The following is a 25,545-nucleotide window of genomic DNA, read 5'->3' on the forward strand; positions in this document are numbered from 1 at the left end:
ACTTTGATTCCTTCCCGCAGACTCGCCCCCAGATTCTGTGGACCATTCCGCATTGCTGAGCGTCTCCTATCGCTTGCGCTTACCCTGCTCGATGCATGTACACAATGTCTTCCATGTGTTGCTTTTGAAGCCTCTCATCCTCTCCAGGTACCATACCCGAGATCCTGAATCTGCAGATCCTTCCGTGTCAGGAGACACCACCTACCAAGTTCGGGAGGTTCTAGATGTCAGATTCCATCAACATCGCTGGGAGTATCTCATCGCCTGGGAAGGTTGTGGATCCGAGGACAACATATGGGAGCCAGCCAGCAACATCCTTGATAAGGACTTATTGAAAGCCTTCCATCAGGACCACCCAGGTAAACCCGGGCCTGCTAAGAGGGGGTGTAAGAGGGGGGGGTACTGTTGTGGTCCCAGTCGCGGCAGCCGCGACTAGGCCCTTACCTCCTTGGTCCCGGCCCATCTCCGAGGGTCTACAGCCTGTTTCGCGGCATCCCCGCGAGGGGGACGCTGCCGAGAGGCCCTGCCTGGATGCCTTCTCCCTAGGCGCGCGCGCGCAAGCCGCGCTTATGAAGCCTGTTTCCCGCCACTGAAGGCTCCGCCCTACCCGTGACGTCAGACGCCGCGGCCTATGTAAGGCCGCCGCGGAGCCCAGGACTTTGCCTTGCAATGGGGTTCCTTGCGGTTCTCAGTTGCTCTGTGCCCCGGAGTACGCTATTGCGTTAGCGACTCCGTTCCTGACTGAGACTTGTGTTCCCTCTGTGCTCAAGTCTTGCTTTTGTTTGGCTTACTTGCTGTAACCTGTTCTGCTTCAGTTCCAGCTTGGTTCCAGGTTCCAGCAACTAGTTCTGCTTCAGCTCCTGTCTGGTTCCAGTAGCCAGTCCTGCTTCAGCTCCTGTCTGGTTCCAGTAGCCAGTCCTGTTTTAGCTCCCGTCTGGTTCCAGTAGCCAGTTCTGCTTCATCTCCTCCTTGCTGCAATCCTAGCCTGCTTCAGTTCCTGCCTGTCTTCCAATTCCTGCTTGCCTGCTCCAGCCTCAGCTTCCGTGATCTCCTAAGTCCCAGCAGCCGGGCTCCTCCCGGGGGAGTACCGGCTTCCAGGGTGAATCACCTAAGTCCCAGCGGCTGGGCTTCTACGGGCTCCTCCCGGGGGAGTACCGGCTTCCAGGGTGAAGCTCACATCCAGCTCCTGCCTGGTATCTGCCTCCCGACCTGTCACTCTCAAGAGACTATAGTATACCTCTCCCCAGTCTCTCACAGGTCAGCCAAAGGGTCCACTAAACACTTCACTCACAACAATATAGACGTTATTAATCTCTGTGTTGGACTCCCTACAATGGGATCTGGATAGAGCAGGAGTAAAACTTATGATCTTACTTAACATTACTTTGGGTTTTGTTACCCTTAATCATTCTATTATGTGCAACAGACTTAAATCTTTATGTTTTGGTCCAGATAATGTTGAAGTGGCATGAGTCTTTCTTGTCAGGGAGACTGGAACAAGTATGCCTGGGGAACATATATTTTTCTTGGAAGCTGCTTATGTCTGATGAACTTCAGGGTTCTGTACTACATGCTGTTATTTCCCACTGGGGAAAGTACTTTACTTTTTTAGTGTAAGGTGTGATTTTATGTGGTTGACATTGTTGTAGGTTCACTGTGTGCTTGCAGCAAGACATATGTTCGTAATTCCCCAGGATACTTCCCTGGTAAGATCCACCCTTCCCAGACACAAGGTTTATATCCCCGGGTAACTTCCATGATGAGATCAGCCACTTCAAGTCAAAAGTGGCATCCTGCAGGCTCCCTTCCCTGCAGGATCTGCTACTTAAGAAAGCACAAAGCCACAATCACTTACACTCAGGCAGGCCGATGCAATAAGATGCGCGTTAAAATGGGCTCCCGTATTGAGCGCCCATTTTCTTAATGCATGCACAGCCACCTCTCCTGGGCACCCAATGCTATATTTTAATGAGCTGCTGTATTAAAAAGATATGCTAGGGAAGAATTATGTGTCCCTAGCACTCAAATGCATCAGGCACCCAGGAGATGGAGTTGTGTGCCCACAATTGCAACGGGCACTCAATACAAGCATCCATTTTATCCCGTTTCAAGTTGATTTATGGACGTCAAACATACATGCACAATAGCAAGGGGCAAAATTGACTTGGAGCATGTCTATTGTGTGTGTATATTATACATCAAGAAATTTTGTTTTCATCAAGCCATTACATTATACCTTTATTCTTAAATACCACAAGCAGTAGGTGTTTACGGATAAAGAACCACACAGGACACTATTTTTTAAATTTCTCCTGAGCCCTTGACTCGCAAATTGATTTAACGTCATTTCCGAGGCTGGAGTTAAATTTGCCACATTAAAAATTGTCCATTGGGAGCTCAGTGATTTTCTGCATCGGGGGGTAATAGCCAATAGCCTCATCTACATGCTGAAAGCAGGCGTAACTTTGCGCGCGTCGGCCGGCAGCCCCGCTCCGTCCTCCGGTCCCGGGGGCTGGTCTGGAGGCCTCGACCACACCCCCGGGCTGGCGCCACGCCCCCGGGCCCACCCCCGAAACGCCGTGTCGTTTTGGGAACGCCCCCGGACATGCCCCCTCCCTCCCCTTTTCGAAAGCCCCGGGACTTATGCGCGTCCCGGGGCTTTACGTGCGCCGGAAGGATTTACACACGCGGGCCTTTTAAAATCCGCCCCTGTGGTTACATGCTGCCATCCAATGCAGCTGAGACACTGCCAACGCTCCACGGTGAAGCACATCCTTCCTAAAAGCACACGTGTGCCTCCTGACTAAATATATAGGACCTGCAGCAGGAAAAGCCCCTTGTCCCACGATGACCTCATTAGTCTTGGCCTTAAAAGGCCTTTCCTCCCTGCAACCAGCGCCTTGGCAATAGGTCCACTACTGTAAGTGGCGCAAGTTGCCAAAGCGTATTCCTGGTCTTCATTCCTGTGTTCCTGGTCTTCGTCTCTTCAATCCCTGGACTTCCTTCTTTAGTTCCTGTCTTCATCTTTGACCTGTGGTCAGTCTTCAGTTCTTCAATGTCTTTTGTGTCATCGCCTGCCAGCCTGGGCTGTTCCTTGCCTTCCTGCCTGCCTATCTGTCCTGCCTTCCTTCGGCTGGATCTCTGGTTCTGACTTCGGCCTGCTTGACACTCAACTCCACTTGAACACCACTTACCACTGACTGACTCAAGAACACATCTGTACACTGCCCACCTCAACCACCGCCTGTTTCTGACTACATCTGAACCCAGCCTGCCCTGGACCCTGGCCTGTGACCTGACCATCTCCACAGACATCCAGCTCAGCAGCAGAGGACCAGCCTAAGACCTGCTGGCCCCAAGGGCTGGTATAAGTGAAGCTGTAGGTGGGCCTCTGCCTCAGCCAGCTCTGCCAGCTGACAGTAGGGACCTGCAACACTTTGTATATACTGGTTTATCCTGATTAATGCCCTAAAAAAAGAATAAAAATGTATACTTTCACGCCATATCTACCCTCATTTTCTTTCTTTGGTGAGCCAAATAACAGTTACTACAGAAAGGAGCAACGCAGCTTGAGCATTTAAAGGTAGATTTTAAGACCCGCGTGCAGGCATCCATGTTATAAAATCCACTAGCCACGTGCACATGCATTCATGATTTTATAACGGTTCATGCATGTGCACGCAAGGAAAGGCGCGACTGGGAGGGAACTTCCTAAACCCCCTACCTAACCTGCTTCCCTTTGACCTTATCTGCCCCAATACCTAAAACCCCGCTGACTACCCTTGCTTTTTTTGTTTTTTTACTTACCCGCAGTCCGAAGCAGCAGCAATACGCGCGGCCTGGTTGGGTCCCGGCGAGCTTCAGTGGGACAGTGCCTAATGGCGCTGTCCTGGCCGGCCCACACCCAACCCAAACCCCAGCCAAAACCTGCCCCTTTTTTTTCAGCCCTTTCAATGCGTAATACTGGGAGATACCCTCCTGGCCACAGGCCTCTGAAAATCCACGTCGTGCGCGTGCAGCCCAACCACGCGCATATCTCCCCCATTCTGCGTGCACAGGTCTTTTAAAATTCGGCCTTTCGTTTTTAGAAGTAATATTTCATTTGCTGATCTTTCTTGTGCATGTGAAATAAACAAGCTCCATGACTTGTGCATAGGCAACTAGTTCCTTATATTTGTAACTCAAATAAGTTTGTAATATAGCACATCCCCTGACAGATATTGAAACTTGTATTGCATGCAAATCCCCTGGAAGATTTTTCCAGAACAGCAGATAGATAGCAATGATTCATTTCTGAGAACATTTCCAGAAACAAACTCCTAGGTAAAAAGTCTTCAGAGGTAACAGGTCATTAATGTGTGTTTGTTGGATTGGGATGCTGCATGGTTTCATATTCCTAAAATGTAATTTTGTGCCAGGATACAGAATTGCATTTTGCAAAAAATCCACTCATTTCAGACTGGTCCATCTGTTTTAAATAAATCTGCTAAGTTCTGCTGACATACTGGACATGGTATGGACAAATGGAAAACACAGGCCATATATTTTGGATTTGCCTAATCATTTAAAAATGTTGGCCCCCTGTTAATTATATAATATTCTATCTACTGATGTTTCACCTGCAGTTGAGTTCTTCCATACTACTGCTTAGAGATGTGGTGAAGGATTTGACATTACCCACACCTGATTTAACCTTTCTGCATGATATGCTTTTTGGTGCTTGTGCATTATATAATTGGCAAATAAAAAAAACAAACACTTCTTCAAATTTCTGTGTATGTTGGAAAATACTTTACTGCTCTACAATGTGGAAGAACATAAGAACATAAGAAATTGCCATGCTGGGTCAGACCAAGGGTCCATCAAGCTCAGCATCCTGTTTCCAACAGAGGCCAAACCAGGCCACAAGAACCTGGCAATTACCCAAACTAAGAAGATCCCATGCTACTGATGCAATTAATAGCAGTGGCTATTCCCTAAGTAAACTTGATTAATAGCCGTTAATGGACTTCTCCTCTAAGAACTTATCCAAACCTTTTTTGAACCCAGCTACACTAACTGCACTAACCACATCCTCTGGCAACAAATTCCAGAGCTTTATTGTGCATTAAGTGAAAAAGAATATTCTCCGATTAGTCTTAAATGTGTTACTTGGTAACTTCATGGAATGCCCCCTAGTCCTTCTATTATTCGAAAGTGTAAATAACTGATTCACATCTACTCATTCAAGACCTCTCATGATCTTAAAGACCTCTATCATATCCCCCCTCAGCCATCTCTTCTCCAAGCTGAACAGCCCTAACCTCTTCAGCCTTTCCTCATAGGGGAGCTGTTCCATCCCCTTTATCATTTAGGTTGGCATTCTCTGTACCTTCTCCATCGCAACTATATCTTTTTTGAGATGCGACGACCAGAATTGTTCACAGTATTCAAGGTGCGGTCTCATCATGGATCAATATAGAGGCATTATGACTTTTTCTGTTTTATTAACCATTCCCTTCCTAATAATTCCTAACATTCTGTTTGCTTTTTTGACTGCTGCAGCACACTGAGCTGACGATTTTAAAGTATTATCCACTATGATGCCTAGATCTTTTTCCTGGGTGGTAGTTCCTAATATGGAACCTAACATCGTGTAACTACAGCAAGGGTTATTTTTCCCTACATGCAACACCATGCACTTGACCATATTAAACTTCATCTGCCATTTGGATGCCAAATCTTCAAGTCTTGCAAGGTCCTCCTGTAATGTATCACAATCAGCTTGTGATTTTACTACTCTGAATAATTTTGTATCATCCGCAAATTTGATAACCTCACTCATCGTATTTCTTTCCAGATCATTTATATAGATATTGAAAAGTACCGGTCCAAGTACAGATCCCTGAGGTACTCCACTGTTTACCCTTTTCCACTGAGAAAATTGACCATTTAATCCTACTCTCTGTTTCCTGTCTTTTAACCAGTTTGTTATCCACGAAAGGACATCGCCTCCTATCCCATGACTTTTTAGTTTTCTTAGAAGCCTCTCATGAGGGACTTTGTCAAACGCCTTCTGAAAATCCAAATACACTACATCTACCGGTTCACCTTTATCCACATGTTTATTAGCCCCTTCAAAAAAATGAAGCAGATTTGTTAGGCAAGACTTCCCTTGGGTAAATCCATGTTGACTGTTTTCCATTAAACATGTCTTTCTATATGCTCTACGATTTTGATCTTGAGAATAGTTTCCACTATTTTTCCCAGCACTGAAGTCAGGCTCACTGGTCTATAGTTACCCGGATCGCCCCTGGTGCCTTTTTAAAATATTGGGGTTACATTGGCCACTCTCCAGTCTTCAGGTACAATGGATGATTTTAATGATAGGTTACAAATTTTAACTAATAGATCAGAAATTTCATTTTTTAGTTCTTTCAGTATCCTAGGATGCATACCACCTAGTCCAGGTGATTTACCACTTTTTAGTTTGTCAAGCTGGCCTACTACATCTTCCAGGTCCACAGTGATTTCGTTCAGTTCATCTGACGCATCACCCCTGAAAACCATCTCAGGAACTGGTATCTCCCTAACATCCTCATTAGTAAACACGGAAGCAAAGAATTCATTTAGTCTTTCTGCAATGGCCTTATCTTCCCTAAGAGCCCCTTTAACCCCTGAGTCATCTAATTGTCCAACCGACTCCCTCACAGGTTTCTTGCTTCAGATATATTTTAAAAAGTTTTTATTATGAGTTTTTGCCTCTATGGCCAACTTCATTTCAAATTCTCTCTTCGCCTGTCTTATCAATGTTTTACACTTTTAGCAATGCTTATGTTTTATCCTATTTTCTTCAGATGGATCCTTCTTTCAATTTTTGAAGGATTTTTTTTGGCTAAAATATCCTCCTTCACCTCATCTTTTAACCATGATGGTAATCGTTTTGCCTTCCTTACACCTTTCTTAGTGTGTGGAATACATATGGACTGCGCCTCTAAGATTGTATTTTTAAACAATGTCCAAGCCTGTTGAACCCTTTTAACCTTTGCAGCTGCACCTTTCAGTTTTTTTCTATTTTCCTCATTTTATCAAAGTTTCCCTTTTGAAAGTTTAGTGTTAGAGCTGCAGATTTACTTATTGTCCCCCTTCCAGGACAATGCCTGAATAGTAGCTAGAAAGCTAAGAGATCAATTTTAAAAACATAGCTTGTGCAAAAATGACCCCATACCCATATGCATATATGTGGGCTGTGTGGGAAGAGAGCACATTTTAAAAGCCGCAATGTATGCGCGTATGTACGCGTGCTCAAGAAACTGCATGTAAAAAGAGGGAGTATTAGGGGCATGGAAGTGGTGCATCTATACGTACATGCATAATGACATATTGTAAAACCAATCTACACAATGATGTGCATGATCTTATGAATGCGAAATTGTTACAAGGGGTTTACGCATATGACTGCCAGAGAGACTTTTGATTAGCTGCTTGGCGTTTGCTAGGCCACCTTCTGTTGACACATGGAAGCAGGAACTGCCAATGGTGGGGAAGTGAGGACCTCCAGTCAGTGGCGTAGCCAGAATTGATTTTTTGGGTGGGCACAAGGTTAACATGGGTGGGCTGTAGGCATACAGGTCTACTAGTTGTTTTTTTACTGATAAATAATGCCAAATTATGCAGCATAGCATTCACATCTACGCCTAAGTATGAGGTTTACTTAATGATACAAACATAATTCACGGTGATTTGTGGTACTTATTATTACGATTTTATACACGGCTCCTACCTGTCCATAAATTTTGAGAGAGCGGTTGTGTTGCTTATATTTAAATTGCTAACATCTCAAAATATAGATATATATTTTTACCTTTGTTGTCTGATCTTTGTATTTTTCTAATCAGTTGGTCCTGGTCTCTTTTTCCCATTTTTTCCCTTATAGCTCATTTCCTAATTCCTTTTCAGTGTCTTTCTTCTATTACTGTCTTCTTCCCTTCCACATACATGCTTTCTCTCACAGACTCCCTCTCACACACTCAAGCTGTCACTCTCATATGCTCTCCCCCCCCCCCCCCCCACAAGCTCACATTCAAGTTCTCACTTTCTCACCCCTCCCCAGGCTTATATTCTTATGCACACACAGACGCACATCCAGGCACCCATTCTCACCCACACACATAAACCCAGACTCCCATTCTCACCCACAAACCCATGCTCCCAGTCTCACCCACACATATTCAAGCTCCCATTCTCATCCATACATATACACATTTAAGGTACTATTCTCACCCACACATACACACATTCAAGCACCCATTCTTATCCACATATTCAAGCTTCCATTCTCACCCACCCACACAAACCCAGGCTCTCATTCTCACCCATATATACACACATTCAAGCTCCCATTCTCACCCACCCACAAACCCAGGCTCCCATTCTCAACCACACATACGAGCTCCCATTCACCCACATATTCAAGCTTCCATTCTCACCCACATACACACCCAGGCTCCAGTTTTCACCCACACACACTCCCATTCTCATCCACACATACACATTCAAGCACGTGCACAGCTTCCGCTTTCTCCCCCAGAGCAGGAAGATCAGCTGCCTCTCCTGCTGCCACCGGACTCCTGCTATCTTTGGGCGTCGGGCCGTACTGCCCGCCGAACTTCCTGTCGAACTTCCTGTCGGGGGGGTGGGGGGAGCGGAAGCGCAGCGCACAACGTCCACTTCCTCCCTCCCCCCCCCCAAGCAGGAAGATCGGCGGGCAGTACGGCCTGACGCCCGAAGATAGCAGGAGGCCGGTGGCAGCAGGAGAGGCAGCTGATCTTCCTGCTTTGGGGGAGAAAGCGGAAGCTGTGCGCGGCGCTTCCGCTCCCCCAAACAGGAAGTTCGGCAGGCCGTTTAGTCAGAAGATAGCAGGAGAATGGGTGGCAGCAGGAGAGGCAGCTGATCTTCCTGCATTGGGGGGAGGAAGCGGAAGCTGCGCGCGGCGCTTCCACTCCCCCCCCCCGAACAGGAAGACCGGTTGGCCATACGGCCGCAGCAGCGCTTCCCCATGTGTGCCGTTATGGCGCGCGAGGCGTGGGTTCTCTTGTTCGCTGTCGCGGGGATGGGATCCCGCGACAGCCTTGCAGTTCCGGTGCCAGTTGGGTGGGCCTGGGTCTAAGTTGGGTGGGCACCTGCCCACCCAGGCCCACCCGTGGCTACGCCACTGCCTCCAGTACCTATTGGGACCTACTGGGGGACACTGGAAAAGCCTTGCCCTTCATCATGGGAACAGAAACAGGCAGAGTCCCATTGGAACGCCCTCAGAGTATCAGAGATACATGGGCTGCTCATGTAGATACTTGCAGCCTTATGCAGTCCACTGTACCTTAGAGGACCAAACAGCATCAAACAGAGACCTTGTGCACCATTGGGGGTGGGGGGGTGGAGTTGGAGGGGGAGTAGCATTCACATATTGAGGGGTTTGAGACACTGGGACACACTTTCATAGCAAAAGAAATATAATCACTGTATGGGTAGGTACTCATGGCTTTAAGGCATAGGAGAGAGAGGAGAGGAGGAGGAGAAGGACCACGCACACAGAGTCTACAGAACAAGGACTCGGTTTTTAGATCAGTCAGAGGAGGAAGTCATGCATAGGTTCAGGTTTAATAAGGAAACCATACAGTATTTATGACAGCAGTTAGAGGCAGGCCTACAAACCAGCAGCCGGAGGGACCATCCTTGCCTGCACATCTCAAGATCACCACTGCCCTAGCATTTTTTACTACCAGTACCATCCAAACTCCTCTTGGGGGTCACGGCTGGCATAAGCCAGTCCACCACCTCCATGTGCATCGATCAGGTGTTGGTCCCTCTGGCTGGTGGGTTGTAGGTCTGCCTCTAACTGCTGTCATAGATACTGTATGGTTTCCTTATTAAACTTGAACCTATGCAAGGAGAACACGCCAGTATATATCTTTTCCTTTGAGTAGATGGCAGCAAGAACAAATCATGATTTCATCAGGATTTCTATCCCTCTGTCCTGGGGAGATTGATGGCACTCACATCCATATGAGGGCACCAGGGGGAGATGAGGCTACCTACTGCAACTGCAAGGGCTTCCACTCCTTCAAGTGGTCTGTAAATCTAAAGGCCTCATCCTGGATGATGTGTCCAAATTTCCTGGATCCACTCAAGATGCTTAATTTCTCTCACAGTCAAGAATTCATGACCGCTTCCATGAAGGGCACATTACTGGGGCTGGCTACTAGGTAGGAAACAATCCATTGCCAACACCATATTACAACCAGCCTCTTCTGAGGGTTTCCCACATCTCTAGATGGCCTGCCTGCCCCAGAGGAGAGCTCCAACCCAGCCTAATTCCCCCCTTTGTAGTAACATTTGTTCTTGAACCGGATAGGGACTGGGTCTTACGGCTTTTCTTTAAGCATAAATCTATATTATTTTTGGGTATATAAGTTCGTATTTTCCCTGATATAGCAAAACAGACCCAGAAAAGGAGCCAGCAATTTCTGATATTGAATCCTAGAGCATTGCAAGTAGGAGCTATGTTTTTTTTAAAGTTCCCTTGCAAGTATTGCATTAAATATAGGGGTTCATCTTACATTTTCTTTGAACCATCACAATTATCCATGTTTCTTGTTGATAAATTGTCTGTTAATGAGTCAGCTTTGTTGGCAACTTAAAAATCTGATATAGCAGCGCTAGAGTTCTAAAATAGCCTCATTCGAAACACCACAGTTATTTCTTATGTAAAATATGTGAATATTGTTTTCTTGAAATGGTGAAAATGCTCCTCCCAAATTGAGGACTTGTTTTGTAAAAGGCTAGATCATGTTTCTAGTTATATTTTGTTTTTGCTTCAATTTCTGTGCCTTTTCAAATTTTCATGTCAAGATTTGTCTTGAGATATAATGTGAAATTTAAATAAAGTATAAATTATAAAAAAAAATATCCAATCTGCTAATGGCAACCATGCCATCTTATTTAATATTGTTAAAGCCATTACCAAAACTAAACCAAAAAACTGTGACTCTTTTGACAATAGTCTTTGTATTAAAATTGCTCAGTATTTCAAACCAAGGTCAATAATATATCTGATGAATTTTCCCACTTACCCATTCCAAATTCCAGTCTACTCTGTACCTCATGTTCCTGGTCTACTTTTGACAATATTGACCCATCTACCATTTTGTGGGTCTTATCCAAACTAAAGTTTTCACATAGTCCCTTCAATCTGTGCTCTGACAATCTTTTTCAAGCCTCTCAGGATTATCTTTCCACACACATAGCTTTGTTGGACTATCTCTCACTCAATTCTAGGGTCTTCCCAGACTCTCTAAAACACATATCTATTTTACCAATTCCTAAGAAAAGTAACTCAGATCTATTAGATTTAAATAATTTTCATCCTATTGCCTCTCTAACTTCCCATGCAAAAATCACTGAATCTGTAGTCTTGCATCAGCTATCAGATTATGTTACAGACAACTCCATCCTTTACCCAACTAACGTGGATTCTGAAAAAGTCATGGTACCAAAACTCTTCTTTTATCAACTTTTGACACTATCATTCGTGGATTTGACACAAACACTGATTACATTCTGGTTTTACTTGATATTTCTTCGGCCTTTGACATCATAGACCATCAAATCCTTATCAGAGGCCTACAATCAATTGGCATTTCAGATATAGTATTCACCTGGTTCACTTCCTTCATATTTAATCACCCTCAACAAGTAAATATTGGCCATTCTCACTCTGACTGGTATACTGTTACCTCCGGCATTCCCCAAGGGTCTGCGCTATCCACTATTCTCTTTAATATTTATCTGTTACCTTTATGTCCTCTACTGGATGGTCTCAGAGTTCATTTTAAAATCTAAGTGAATGACATTAAGTTTTTCATTCCTTACAATCATCTTGGGCTTCTACCTTATCTTTTGTCTCTATTTGTATTCATTCTATTAAAATCTGGCTTTCGCACAATCAATTGAAATTAAATACATCAAAAACTAAAATATTATATCTCTCTATAATCCCATCATCACCATGTTGTCCTTCGAGTTATCTTCTAGTTGATGACTGTCCCATCCCATAACACCCATCATAACCCATCAAGTAAGACACCAAGATAACTAAGACCCGTTATCTTGGTGTCTTACTTGATTCAAAATTATTAATGACTCACTACATCTCCTCTGTAGTGAAAATTTCTTTTTACAAAATTCACCTCTTAAAAAATCTAAAACCCCTCTTATTTTACAATGATTTCCAGCTAGTCCTTCAGGCCTACCCGATTCCTCTCTTTGCCCTTTAAAATTAGCACAAAATGCTGCAGCTCAAATTCTCTCTGGACAAACAAATCTGTGATCACATTTCCCCTGTTCTATTTTCCTTACACTGGCTCCCTATTTCTCTACGTATTCATTACAAAGTTCTCTGTCTTATTCATAGCTTATTCTACAATGTGTCAGCTATTTGGCAAAGCACTTTTCTCCAGCTCTATCAACCCTCAAGACAATTGCAATCCTCTAATAAATGTTTACTCGAGGTACCAACTGTACGTCTAGCTAGATTAGAACATACCAGATGCCAGCCTTTTCTGTTGCAGAGCCCTTATTGTGGAACTCCCTTCCTGACAATCTCAGACTATTATCCAACCTTAAGGAATTTACGAAACACTTAAAAAAACTCACCTATTTATGCTTGTATTATAAATAATTTAATTTTTCCAGCTTCCTTTGCCTTTACTCTTTCTTTTATTTTTTTTATATTTTTAATGTATTGTATATATATTTTATAGTTCTTTTATGTCACACTATGTTTTATTATGTATGTTTGATATGTAAACCGCTTAGGCCTACCTATATAAAAGTTTTAAAATAAATAAATAAAAGGGGTCATTGGTTGTATATGTTTGTATTGATCCTGCCTAGTTGCTGAGGGCAACAACTATCTGCATATACTCTTTACAAGGGTGGCTTCTTGCCTCTAGATATGGCACCTTGCAAGCTCAGCTCTCACATTCAAGTCATAGAGTAGAATAAAAACTCTGGCTATGAACTGTTCATTTACTTGGGGCAGGAGTGGAGAGGAAAGTGGACATCACTAGGTCATGTGTCCATACAGATATGGAAGCAACATAGGTCCAAATATAGTATCATGGTGCATACAGACCTGATGCTCTGTAGCCAGTGATTTGGCCTCTTTGCAGGCACATGTGCTCTCCATCATGATTCTAGAAGGACCTGGTATAGGCACAAGAACTGTAGACCATGTAGAAAGCTATCTCTTCACATACAGTAAAACAAGGTATCTTATAGACAGTGCTTACCCTGCTGTTGCTCTTGCTGGAAGTTGTTCAGCTCCACCACCCCACTCACAGTGGACTCCGCTATGGCGGACAACACCTGCTGTCCACCCTCTCAGCCCGCATCATGGCTTGCTTGTATTTCACAGCATGCTGCAAGTTACGCCACTTGTGGCACAATTCCCCCATACTTCTGCTGTTTTTGAACATACGTTTATCTTCTGACAAATTCGTCTCCATATCTGCTCTTTCTGATATGAACCCACTCTTTTTGATTCTGTCCCATAGAGAAAGCTGCGTGCTCTCATCACTTCCTTTACTAGCATATCAACTTCCCTAGGAAGAAAGTTGGGCTTGCGCATGTAGGCTGCACGCTCCTGATACATGGTGGCAAGAAAAAACAAGTACCTGTTTCACTCCTATTATCCCTCAAAGGCACGTAGTATGCATATTCCTATATGCACATGTGCGTGATTAGTGTGTATATACGTGGATGGGTGGCCGGGACCCATGCGCATAACAAATTAAAATAGAAAGCATAGTAATGCATATATATGATTGCTTGTGTTATTGCACAATCTTACCCGCGTTACCTGTCCGGCTGTGCAGTGATGGAATTTAATAACTCCTCTCTGTCCAGCTCCCCTCCCCACTAATGCTCTCTGAGGATCCTAAGTGTTAATAGGATTTAGTATATTATGCTTTTTCACTCATTGGCCTTTTCTTCCTACTAATAAGCAATTGTTAGAAGGTCAGAGGATCTAGCTGTGTCCAATCTGATTGGGTGAAGAGTAGTAGTTGCATTGGTGGGATGCTATATATATGTGCAGGTTTTCTGCAACTTCACTTTCCACCACAAGTTTCAATGGTTAAAAAGGAATATGGGCCATGTGACAGGGGCTGACCAATGACACCGGTAGCCCCTGTGACATAGTATGGGCAAAGGCTATCGGCACCATTTTGATTACTGGCAGCTGATGGCCCGAGGGCAGGAGATCGCTCCGGGACCCCCGTTGGACCCCCAGGGACTTTTGGTCAGCTTTGGGGGGGGGCCTCCTGACCCCCACAAGACTTGCCAAAAGTCCAGCGGGGGTCCGGGAGCAACCTCCTGCACTCCAGCCGTCAGATGCCAGTACTCAAAATGGCGCCGATCGCCTTTGCCCTCACTATGTCACAGGGACCCCTGTGACATAGTGAGGGAAAAGGCGATCGGCGCCATTTTGAATACTGGCAGCCGATCGCCTTTGCCCTCAAGCTGGCCAAAAGTCCCTGGGGATCCAACGGGGGTCCCAGAGCGATCTCCTGCCCTCGGGCCATCAGCTGCCAGTAATCAAAATGGCGCCGATAGTCTTTGCCCATACTATGTCACAGGGGCTACCGGTGCCATTGGTCAGCCCTGTCACATGATAGGAGCACAAGATGGCACCGATGGCCATGTGACAGGGGCTGACCAATGGCACCGGTAGCCCCTGTGACATAGTAGGTCAAAGGCTATCGGCGCCATGATGAAACCGGCACTGAGGGTGTGAGATTGCAGGGGATGGCTCCCGGACCCCCTGCTGGACCACCAGGGAGTTTTGGTAAGTCTTGGGAGGGTTCAGGAGGGGGGGTTTTGTTTAAATTGATTTATTTAGGCGGCCGAATAATTTGGTGAAGATTCGTGTATTCGTGGGGAATCGCGATACGTTTCGCTTCCCCACAAATACAACGAATATGGCAACATCCATTGCGGATTGCCAATACGTAGGGACCGAATGCACACCCCTACTCAATACCCCCATGCATGGACTGATCTTTGCCACCCATGAGCCCATTCCCTTCTAGACCCCTAGTGGCCCCCCATGCACAGACTGACCTTCACCATCCATGCCTCTGTCCCCTTCTAGACTCCCCTAGTAGCCCCCCATTGCATGGACTGACCCTCCCCATACCATTACCCTCATTCAACTTACCCCATATGGGTAGGAGGCACTATGATTGAAAGAGGTGCGGATCTCAATTCAGGCGTTTATGTCGTCTGAGGTCTCGGCACACCCCTGGATTAAAAAAACAAGTTGGTTTCATTGGCCACCACCATGGGTGCCAGATATTGGACGTCCCTAGTGCTAAAACTGGGCTAGTGGCAGGGTGAGGCATTTTTTAATGCACGCCTCTGCAGATCCAGACGTGGTGTGGCGCTGAATTAGGCGCGCCACCCGCATGCACAAACATGCATACGATATGTATTGTGTGTGCATCTATGCATGCAGGATACATGAATAAACATGTGCACGATCATATGCACATTTTGTAAAGTGTGCGCATATTTCAGCACACCACTGAAATTTCATGGTTTTCACCCGTGTGCGTCCACATTACTGCACATGTGTGTGCAGGTGCACTTGTTTTAAAATTGACCTTTTAATGTTTCCCTTGCTCCCGACTATCATCCGACCTAAAAATGTCTCTCTTACCCCCACACTATGAAAAGATACGTTCTGGGGGGATTCTGGCAGAAAAGTTTATCTGAGAGGACTTTCTTTGAATGTCTGCTGTTACATACTCTGTGAGAATCTAGTAAATAAACTCCCCCCTCAAGACCAATATCTCCAGAGGGAGGGGTAGCCTTGCCGGATATGCAGCTTTATTATTGGGCCACCCTGTTTGGCTGGAAATGGATGAGACTCAGCACTGGCTCTCCTTAGAGAGAGAATGTGTGGAAGGTGTCATTTTAGTTGCACTGCTTTATATGCTCCCTACTTTGATAGCCTACAGGAATTTCAGTAGAACTAATCCAATTGTAGCCCATACCCTTAAAATTTGGCATATAGTCAATATGAAATTAGGAATTTCCTGCACTGAGCCATCTTACATATGTAGTACCCCTACCGGATCTGGCCACTAGATGTCACTATCCCTGTCCTTAGAACATATTTGGTGGGAGCCATCCATCCCTTCAGGCCCTCTTTTGATTGGGTGACTCCGTGCTATTTAGCCCAGCCATATTAATGCTCAGGGTTCAGTTAGAGAGAGCAGCTGCAGAGTAAGCATATTTTTTCCACACTCTGGTAGGGCCTCTCAGCCTTGCCCAAAGGGCTCATTATCATTAAGCCCTGGATAACTCCTTGTTCAGCTAATGCAATGCAGGTTAGTAAGTTGGGGGAGGAACCATTCTGTACAGCCCCTCCCTTTGAGGGAACTGGAATGACCAGCCCCTTTGAGAGGATTTAAAAGCAGCTCTCTCCCGAGAGCTCTGGGGGCAGTGTAGCTGAGTTTTGAGGTCTGGAGGAAATCTGGAGGGTTGTTTTTTTTTTTTACTGATTTGGAATTTTGGCCTACTTGGGGACTTGAGCGCCATCTTGCCTGTGGTCCTTAGGCTGGGCCGGGGCCTACACATCTGTATCCCACTCTTTAGGTGCAGGGTGGTTTGTCCGGGTTGTTTTGGGGATTTGAAGATTTTTATTTGTAAGAAGACTGTGAAAACCCAAGGTGTTCGCTTCGGAAGAGGTCTTAGGGAATCCTCTTCTTGGGAGGCCCTGGATAGGGAAGACTTGCCCCATTGTGATCTTCCTAGGAAGCTGAGAAATGGTGGTGACCTGCTACAGTGACTTCTTTTGTTACTAAATTGTTTTTTTTGGGTAAAGGATATTTTTGTTGAGAAGATCTGGGAGGAAGTGTTTGGCGGCCCCTTTTCCTACCCTTCTAAGGAACATCTCAAGCTGCTTGTTCCTAAGAGGATCCCTCCCATTAGGGATTCGATAAAGTAAGAAAGAGAAGAAGAGCAAATGACTGTGAGCAAGAAGAACCACTTTGAGACCATTGAGAACACCCATCTGGAGTCTTCACCCCTGAGGAGAGAGAGAGGATTTGAATTTTGTGCAGAGACAGTATTTTCACTTTTTACCATTTCAAGAAGGGGTTATCCTGCCCAGCCAAGGTACCCTGACCACTTATCTATGCCCTGGAGGGTGGATGGTTCCCTTGTCTTGGTATCTGAAATCCATGTACAGATAGAGGGAGAAGATACTGTAAGAAAAGAGTCAATCTTTAGTACTGAGGACTGAATTTATTTCACCTGATTACCCATCAGTAAAGATTTACATTTTGGACACTCAATAATTGGCTCTTTGGCATGCACAGCACACACAGTGAGGCAAGTACCCATCTTCCAGGGAAAAGAAGATTACAAAAAGCCACCCTTGTCACTCTGGGCCCTGGAAGAGAAATTCTTTCCCCTTACTCCGACCCTGGAGGAAAGAGACAGTAAAAGAGCTCTCCGGAGTGAATCAGCCTCAGAGACTAACAAATACTTTTATGAATGGGATGGATGGGGTTACAATAGGATACTCTTTCCCAAGCCCCTTCCACTCCTTTCCTCTTCCTGCCTGCCCATGACTGGCAGCTGGTTGCAGTAGCCCTGAACTTCATCTCCCCATAGCTTCTTGGCCTCCATCTTGGCCTCCTGGGGTGTGGACTTGAACTCACAAAGCTCCCTTATTTAGGATTTCACCCCCAAGAGCTCTTTCAGTCTTAAGGTGCTTTTCCTTCTCTTTCCATCCTCATCTGTTCCTGTGGGGGATTATCTAGTGTGTCTTCTGTGGCTCTGACCTCCTTGCCTTACCTTTTTTCTCATTACCCTCTTACTGGGCAGGTTGTAGACCATATCACACTCAGTCATACTTCAAGCATTATTAAAGAAGAACCAAATAATATGTATTTATTTATTGAAAAAAAAATCCTATTGCAATGATCCGCGAATCTCAATGGATTACAATAAAGCATACACAGTAAAAAAAAAGCAAAACAAGGACTAAATTAACAACAGTTATCAAAAAGAAAATGAAAAACCCAAAAAAGACATAAAAATATTGCACATTAAAAGAAAGTGACTTAAGATGAAAGATTACTGAGTGTTGCACTCAGGGGTGGACCCTTGTCCTGGAGCAGTGGAGAACGGCTCCCTCGTAGGGACCAGGAAGCACCTACCCCCAGTTACACTTCCAGTTAAGAAGAGATATCACTAACATGCAGGGAACAGAGGAAGAAACGGAGGAAATTGAGGGTCAAGAGGAACTTCTTTGTTGTAAAATGGGAGGCAGACATCACCAGGCTTAACTACCTCCTGGAATAGCAATTTGCAGACTGAGTTAGATAGGAGGGACAGGAAGCAAATATGGCGTGCTGCCTTTCAATTTCTGTCTGTTCAAAAAGTAGAAAGCTTCTATACAAGCTGCTGCATCGAACATATCGCACGCCTGTGTATTTTGGTAAATTCAGTGCTAGCGGCCCTGCATGTTGGTACGGGTGCAGGAAGGTGGGCAATTATTATCATATGTAGTGGGAGTGTCCTTTCGTGTGAGTGTTCTGGAAGCAAGTTCTGAACTGTATTTTGCAAATCTGTGGGAGATCCCCACCCAGGGATCCCTGTTTTGTCTATGAAACGTTTGGTGGGACAGATCATGTATGAGGTGGTGTAAGAAGCACACCAACCACTTGCTACATGCCGGACGCCTTCCCATCGCACACATGTGGAAGCAAGCTCTTAGTTTGCAGTGTCTGGAAAAGAAGGTGGTGGAAATTGCCACACTGGAGCAACTGACCTACGCTCTTTGGGCCGGAATTTAAGATTTACGCACGGACATAGATTTGTGCATGCATGTTATAAAATCCGGGGTTGACGCTCGCAAGGGGATGCACTCTTGTGCACGCCAAGCCACGCAGCCTTCCTCTATTTCCTCAGTATTCATATTCGTGGGGAGCCAAATCCTTTGCATCCATTCTCGGGGGTCCCCGATCCATTCATTAGTTACGTATGTATTCGTTTCCCCAAAAAAAACCCCATCCCAACACTTTAAATTTAATTAACTACAACCCCCCACCATCCTGACCCCCCCAAGACTTACCAAAAGTCCCTGGTGGTGCAGCAGGGGTCCTGGCGCGATCTCCTGCACTCGGGCTGTCGGCTGCCGGTATTCAAAATGGTGCCGAAAGCCTTTGCCCTCACTATGTCACAGGGGCTACCGGTGCCATTGGTCGGCCCCTGTCACATGGTAGGAGCAATGGACGGCCAGCGCCATCATGGATAAGCTGTCCCTGTCTCTTTTCAAATGATGCAGCAGTCTTACATGTTTATTTGAATTGTCCAAATCTGAGAAAAACGTAGGGTAATGATCTTCCCTGATCATTCAATAACCCAAACCATTCCTTTCTCTCCCATTGTTGTCAGGATTAGTAGAAAAGTAATTCTGGATTTTTTTTTTTTTTAGAGGATCTACCCTAAATATGACCATTGGTGTACATTTCCAATCTTCAGAATTTATAATTGCTCTCGGTTTTACATTATAGAACATGAACTCTCATTAACTATGCAATAGGGATTGGGGGTAGTCTAGGCATACCATGGATATATCTTGAATCAATGCTCTGTTCTTCTTTCTCATTATATGAGCACTTTTCTAGACATGAATTTAAAAGGAAATCTGGAGAATAAACCCAGGGAATTCAGTAAGGATGTGCAATCGTTTTTCCCGAATTAGGCAATGAAATTGCCTAATTCGGAATGGTTCGGGAGAACTGAAAAACGATAGAGGTTTTTTCAAAATTTTGGAAAAAATTCATTTTTTAATTTACTACACGCTAACTCCCGTTAGTGTACGCTAACTCTGCCAGTTTAGTGCGCACTATTGGGAGTTAGCGCTCTAACTCCTGTTACTGTGCGCTAACCTGAAAATCAGGGACCCACAAAAAAAAATCCCGAACCACGAGAAAAACGAAATTCCCGCGGGAGGCCCCCAAAACAAAGCCCGACGCGAAATTTTTACCCAAAGCACATCTCTAGTTCAGCAGCTATACAATAGTTCTGCAGCCTAAAATAATAATTACACTATAGAAAAGATCTTAAATCCATATTTATAGCAGATAATAATAGAATTTTATATAAATGTGATAGTCTGATGAAATCATATTGTACGAGTGTCTAAAGATTAACATGAAAATAAAAAGCAGATAAAATGCTGATATTAAGCATGTGGCATGAAAATGCAACTTTTACCAGACTGACTAACTGGCCGTAGATGGGAACATCACTGTCACCAAAGGGTGGCTAATCTGTGATCAAGCAGGAATGTCAAGATTGCACATGCATACAACATTTGCATTTTATGTCTATATGTAGTATATCCATAAATGTTATTTTTTTTCAAAGAACAGAGGCATATTTCAATGGTATGTCAAAATGCATTTTACCAGTTCTGAAATTGTCACCACAACACACCTTTTACATATAGATCCAGTTCCAGCTGATCTCACTCCGATCCTGGCAGTATATGATGAGGTCCCACTTTCTGGTTAGTTCTCTTGCCTATCTACAAGCTTACTGAAAAGCTGGAATCCATAGTCCCGAAGTAGCTAACTCTACTTACCTTATTTTTTTTTGTGACCAGGAATAAGATACTGCAACTATATAACATTAATTGTATTCAGCTTCAAAGAAATCTGTTGCACTTTCATATTGAATGGACTGAGATGTTTAAATTAATGAAAGAAAATAATTCTCTTCTATCAATTTTTTTACCTTCAAGGCTATTAGTTAGATGTTACAGATGTCATCTTGCTTTAAATTGTTCTTCACCTTTTGGATTTGTCAGTTTTGTGGTTTCTTAGATTTGTTGTTTGTCACATAAAGAAAACATTTCACTAAAAACATTAACTTATTTTGCTGGTTTCCAAGTATTTTACCTCTATCTAAAATCGCAGCCACTAGAAATGCAGTGTATTTACCAGTACTGTATAATAGTTTCTTTTTCCTTACCTGAGGGTCCACATGTAGTCATAGTTGTAAGGGAAATAGTTGCCTGGCTCATTGCAGCAGTATTTCAGATCAACAAAGCCACAGCAGTAGAGTAGATCTGCCTCATCCTCTTGCCTGGGACAGCTGAAATTATTCACAAACTTGTTATCAACGCTGTAGTAACTGGCACAGGTTACAACAGCATTCCCTGACATCCTAAAATGATGGGGGAGAGCAGCAGATGCTGTTCTGGCATCAGCTCGAGTGAGTAACCTGCGGGAGAAACTGGCTTCGTAAACTCTGCCTCCCCTTCTCTCTTTCCTTCCTCTCTCTCTCATTTTCTCTTGTTCACTTTTTTACATGTATACACTTATTCCTTTCCAGATGACAGATTAAAAAATGATTTATTAGCGCCCTCTACTGTAGATTTCCTTTTTAAAGAAATCTTTTATTTTTTAAGAGCTTTCCTTTCAGTATGGCAGAATAGGGGAATGCCTTTTGAAAATAATGTCTATATTATGTTACATGTTTATTGCTATATAAATTATTATATTTTGTATATCTGTTTATTCAAGAACACTTGAGATATGATCTAGAGGATTGAATACCTATACTTTCATTTTGTTTCTTTCATTGTCAAACTACGCAGTATTTTTGATAGACGTGTGCATGGAAAGAATATTTTATTAATTCAATCATTTATTCAGTTCCTTTGGCTCGGTGATTCATTTCATTTGGTCAGGATCCCAAAATTGTATTTGTTTATTTTATTCATTTGTTTTCCATTAAAGTCAATGGAGAAAGTATTGAATCCTATCTGTACTCTAAAATTGTGTTTTCTATCCAAATTTAATGAAACTTGCAGGCAGGCATGGCCAGCAGAGAAAAGAGTACACCAAGGCACAAAAGGTGGGATTAAGTGGCATGGGTAGCCTAAGGCAGAGTTCCCCAACCCTGTCCTGGGGGCCCACCAGCTAGTCGGGTTTTCAGGAAATCCACAATGAATATGCATGAGAGAAAATTATGTTATGGAGGCAGTGCATGCAAATTTTCTCTCATGCATATTCATTATGGATATCCTGAAAACCCGACTGGTTGGTGGGCCCCCAGGCCTTAAGGCACATTGATAAAAGCCGCCCAGAGGTTTGAATAATCTCTGATGGCAACACTGGTAGCTTATGCTTCCAGTACTACTGTCAGAGGAATTCTGGAAGTGCCGGCATGGATAAGAGAATACCTTGCTACCAGCTGGGGGGCTTTCAGAGTCAGGGGAGGGTCCAGGGTGGAAGGGCATCAGAGAGGCTGCAGTTGAAAGGAGGGTGGGGAGGAGAGGTTAGGGTAGGAGGAAGACTGATTAAGAAAAATAATGGGGCGGGAAATCTAACTGCGTATTCCTCAACTTTTCTTTTAAGCACAGTGGAGAGATGTCGAAGGGGGATGGCTGTTGGGCACTTCAGGTTCATTTTTTGAAATATTGGGGGGGGGGGGGGTTGGGGGAAAAATCAGGCTGTAGGTCCGCACTACACATCTTTTAATCCAAACAGTGCTACTTAACCAGTTATATTCTTTGGAATACAACCTAACTCATGTTATTGGGCAGGCCTAAAGTTATCCATTTAGTCGGATATTACTGAAAATTGGCTAACTTAGCTGGGTAACTGACCTGCCCCAGAATGCTCCCAGAATGCCACTTTTTTATCAGGCTAGATTTTAGCCAGATAATGACTTATGCAGTTACAATCTAGCCAGATAAGTGCCCCGATATTCAAAAAGCTACAATTTAACCAAATAACTTGTGAGTTATCTGGCTAAATGGCTTTGAATATTGAACTCTGTGTGTCTAAACTCTCAGTGCAAAAAAAAAAAAAAAAACAGGCTGGAAAATAGGTGATGTTCCAAAATAAAAGTTTACTGTTCAGCTTGTTCAACGGAAATTAATTGGCACCAAGTAAACCCATTTTTTTCACATCCATATTCACAGAAATAAATCAAATCCTAAAAGATCTGTGTCTGTGGTCTTTTGATTTTTTTCTCAGGATCCCCTGTTTTTCCTTTTATGGAATATAGGCTTCCTGGGTTGTACTAGAAAAAGTTCTCCTATCCCTTATTGATTTCCCAGGCATGGGTACCTGAGGTCCATGGTTTGGTCCTTCTTTCTTCAAATTCTTATTACCTGTTCTCCAGGCTGAAACACGAGAAGAAAAACAACCAATAAGGGCTGAATAACATAGTCTGGGTAAAACAAATAAGCATGGGTGTAGCTTGCTTATTGTGGCGGTTACTACCCCTACTACCCCAAACTAATCAAGCTTGATATTTCACTTGGATGCAGCTCTATCACTGCTCTCTACATTAATGGTGGGGGTGGAAGGGAAATAGAACCAAAGAGCAAAGAGAAACAGATAAGTATGAGAAAAAAATGTGTGAAGCTTGCTGGGCAGACTGGATGGGCCGTTTGGTCTTCTTCTGCCGTCATTTCTATGTTTCTATGTTCTCGGTTTCCTCCTCTCCCTTCCCAGTTCTGGATTCCAGTTGGTATCCACTCCTTTTCCTCACAGTTCTTGTAGATGATATAGGGATCTTTCAATCTGAAGGATCCAAAAATATTGTAGACAAGGGGGAAAAAATCCTTCTTCTTCCATATTCCTCTTTCTTGGGCAGGAAGAGTAGATAAAAAAACATACTCCCAATAAAATCCACATTACAGGAATTCATTACTCTTATGTTGCTCGACTTGCGACATCCCGGACTTATGTCTGTGAAGAATTTGCACACCACTCCACAGAGATTTAATTTTCTGATGCAGCTAGGTGTTCTGGCAGCATGGGATGCTGACATCAGCAATCAGCACCCAGCTAGAAGAAGCATGGAGGCAGGAAACTACAATTGCAGCAACTTTCAGTGGGGATAGCAAGTTGGTTCATTTCTCTGCCCTACTATGCTTAGTCCTACCAGTAGGCCAAACTCCCTTGTAGAGATCCCAGTGGGGCTATCCATATATAACAATCCTGAAACCCAAGGCATTGAGTCAAAGCCAAAGCAGCATGGGTTACTGTGAGGGATGTTTCTGCACAGACTGAGAGAAAACTGTAAATTGAGTGATTTATTTCTGAGGCTGAAAACTGAGTCATTTGACAAACAAACTAGCTCCCATCACATTAAGCTCTCAACTCCAACCGCACACTTCTTCCAGACCAATCAGAAGTGCATGCTCCGCAAATAAAATCTTCATTGAGCAAACGAGCGCTATCTTCAGCAGGCCCCCACCAGTGGAACACGCTTCCCCCAGATCTAAGACTAGAACCTAGTCATCAAGAATTCAAAAAAAGACTGAAGACCTTTCTATTCCAACAAGCCTTCCCAGACGCTTAATTCTACTTAGACGGACAGACATCCTAAATATTAGGTATCCCCTAATTATGGACACCGTACCAAGTCCTACTTTTAAGACTCTGCAACTGGACAACTATCTTGGAGTTCAAAAATTCATTTTATTTTATATATATATTTGGCATTGTTAATATGCCTTTATTTCTACATTAAATAGTTATACTGCTTATATTAAATAATATAATTTTTTATTTATTACCAGTTAAACTATAATATTTATTTATCACTATGTTAAATTGTCATCCAGTTATATTGTTCCATATGTTCTACGGTTCTATGTAAAGCTCCGCTCTCTGTTGGGCAGTTCATTGTTTTTATGTAAACCGGAGTGATTTGTAGTCCCTACAAGAACTTCGGTATATAAAAATTAAAAATAAATAAATAAATAAAATATCTAACTGCTTATCTGCCAGTAAACTTTATTTTTGACAACACCAACATGGAGTCTAGACTGGTTTGTTCTGGCATAGATAGCCTACAGTGGAACTCTACTATTGTGTACTCCTCTCCCAGGGATATACAGATTTGCAACACACCCTTAGCACTTGGTGACCTGAAAGGAAATGGAACGGGTATCTCCCCAACATCCTCTTTAGTAAACGCTGAAGCAAAGAATTTGTTTAGTCTTTCTGCGATGGCCTTGTCTTCCCTAAGTGCCCCTTTAATCCCTCAATCATCTAACAGTCCAACTGACTTCCTTGTAGGCTTTCTGCTTCATATATATTTAAAAAAGATGTTATTATTCATTTTTGCTTCTACAGCCAACTTCTTTTCAAATTCTCTTTTAGCCCACCTTATCAATGTCTTATATTTAATTTGCCAATGCTTTTGTTTTATTCTATTTTCTTCTGATGGTTCCTTCTTCCAATTTTTAAATGAAGATCTTTTGGCTAAAATAGCCTCTTTCACCTCACTTTTTAACCATGCCAGTAATTATTTGACCTTCCTTCCACCATTCTTAATGCGTGGAATACATATGGACTTGTTAGGGTTAGTGGTGTGTGGGCCCTGGGCTGAGGTGAGAGATGGTACCATCCACAGGGAGGAGTCCCGTGAGCCTCACTATCGGGAGGAAAGGTCTCA

The 25,545-nt window shown here is 43.7% G+C and overlaps 1 protein-coding gene across 1 annotated transcript in view; it reads right to left on the reverse strand.

The window, feature by feature from the left end:
* Positions 1–21,314, reverse strand: part of SHISAL2B (shisa like 2B) — a 92,036-nt gene extending 70,722 nt beyond the window's left edge. The window contains exon 1 of the mRNA XM_029586289.1: positions 21,094–21,314. Coding sequence (XP_029442149.1) covers positions 21,094–21,287 — 194 coding nt within the window. The 5' untranslated portion in view covers positions 21,288–21,314. The remainder of the gene's footprint in view (positions 1–21,093) is intronic.
* Positions 21,315–25,545: the final 4,231 nt, after the last annotated feature.

This window comes from Rhinatrema bivittatum, chromosome 1 (assembly GCF_901001135.1).
Source record: "Rhinatrema bivittatum chromosome 1, aRhiBiv1.1, whole genome shotgun sequence".
In the NCBI taxonomy this organism is placed as follows: Eukaryota; Metazoa; Chordata; class Amphibia; order Gymnophiona; family Rhinatrematidae; genus Rhinatrema; species Rhinatrema bivittatum.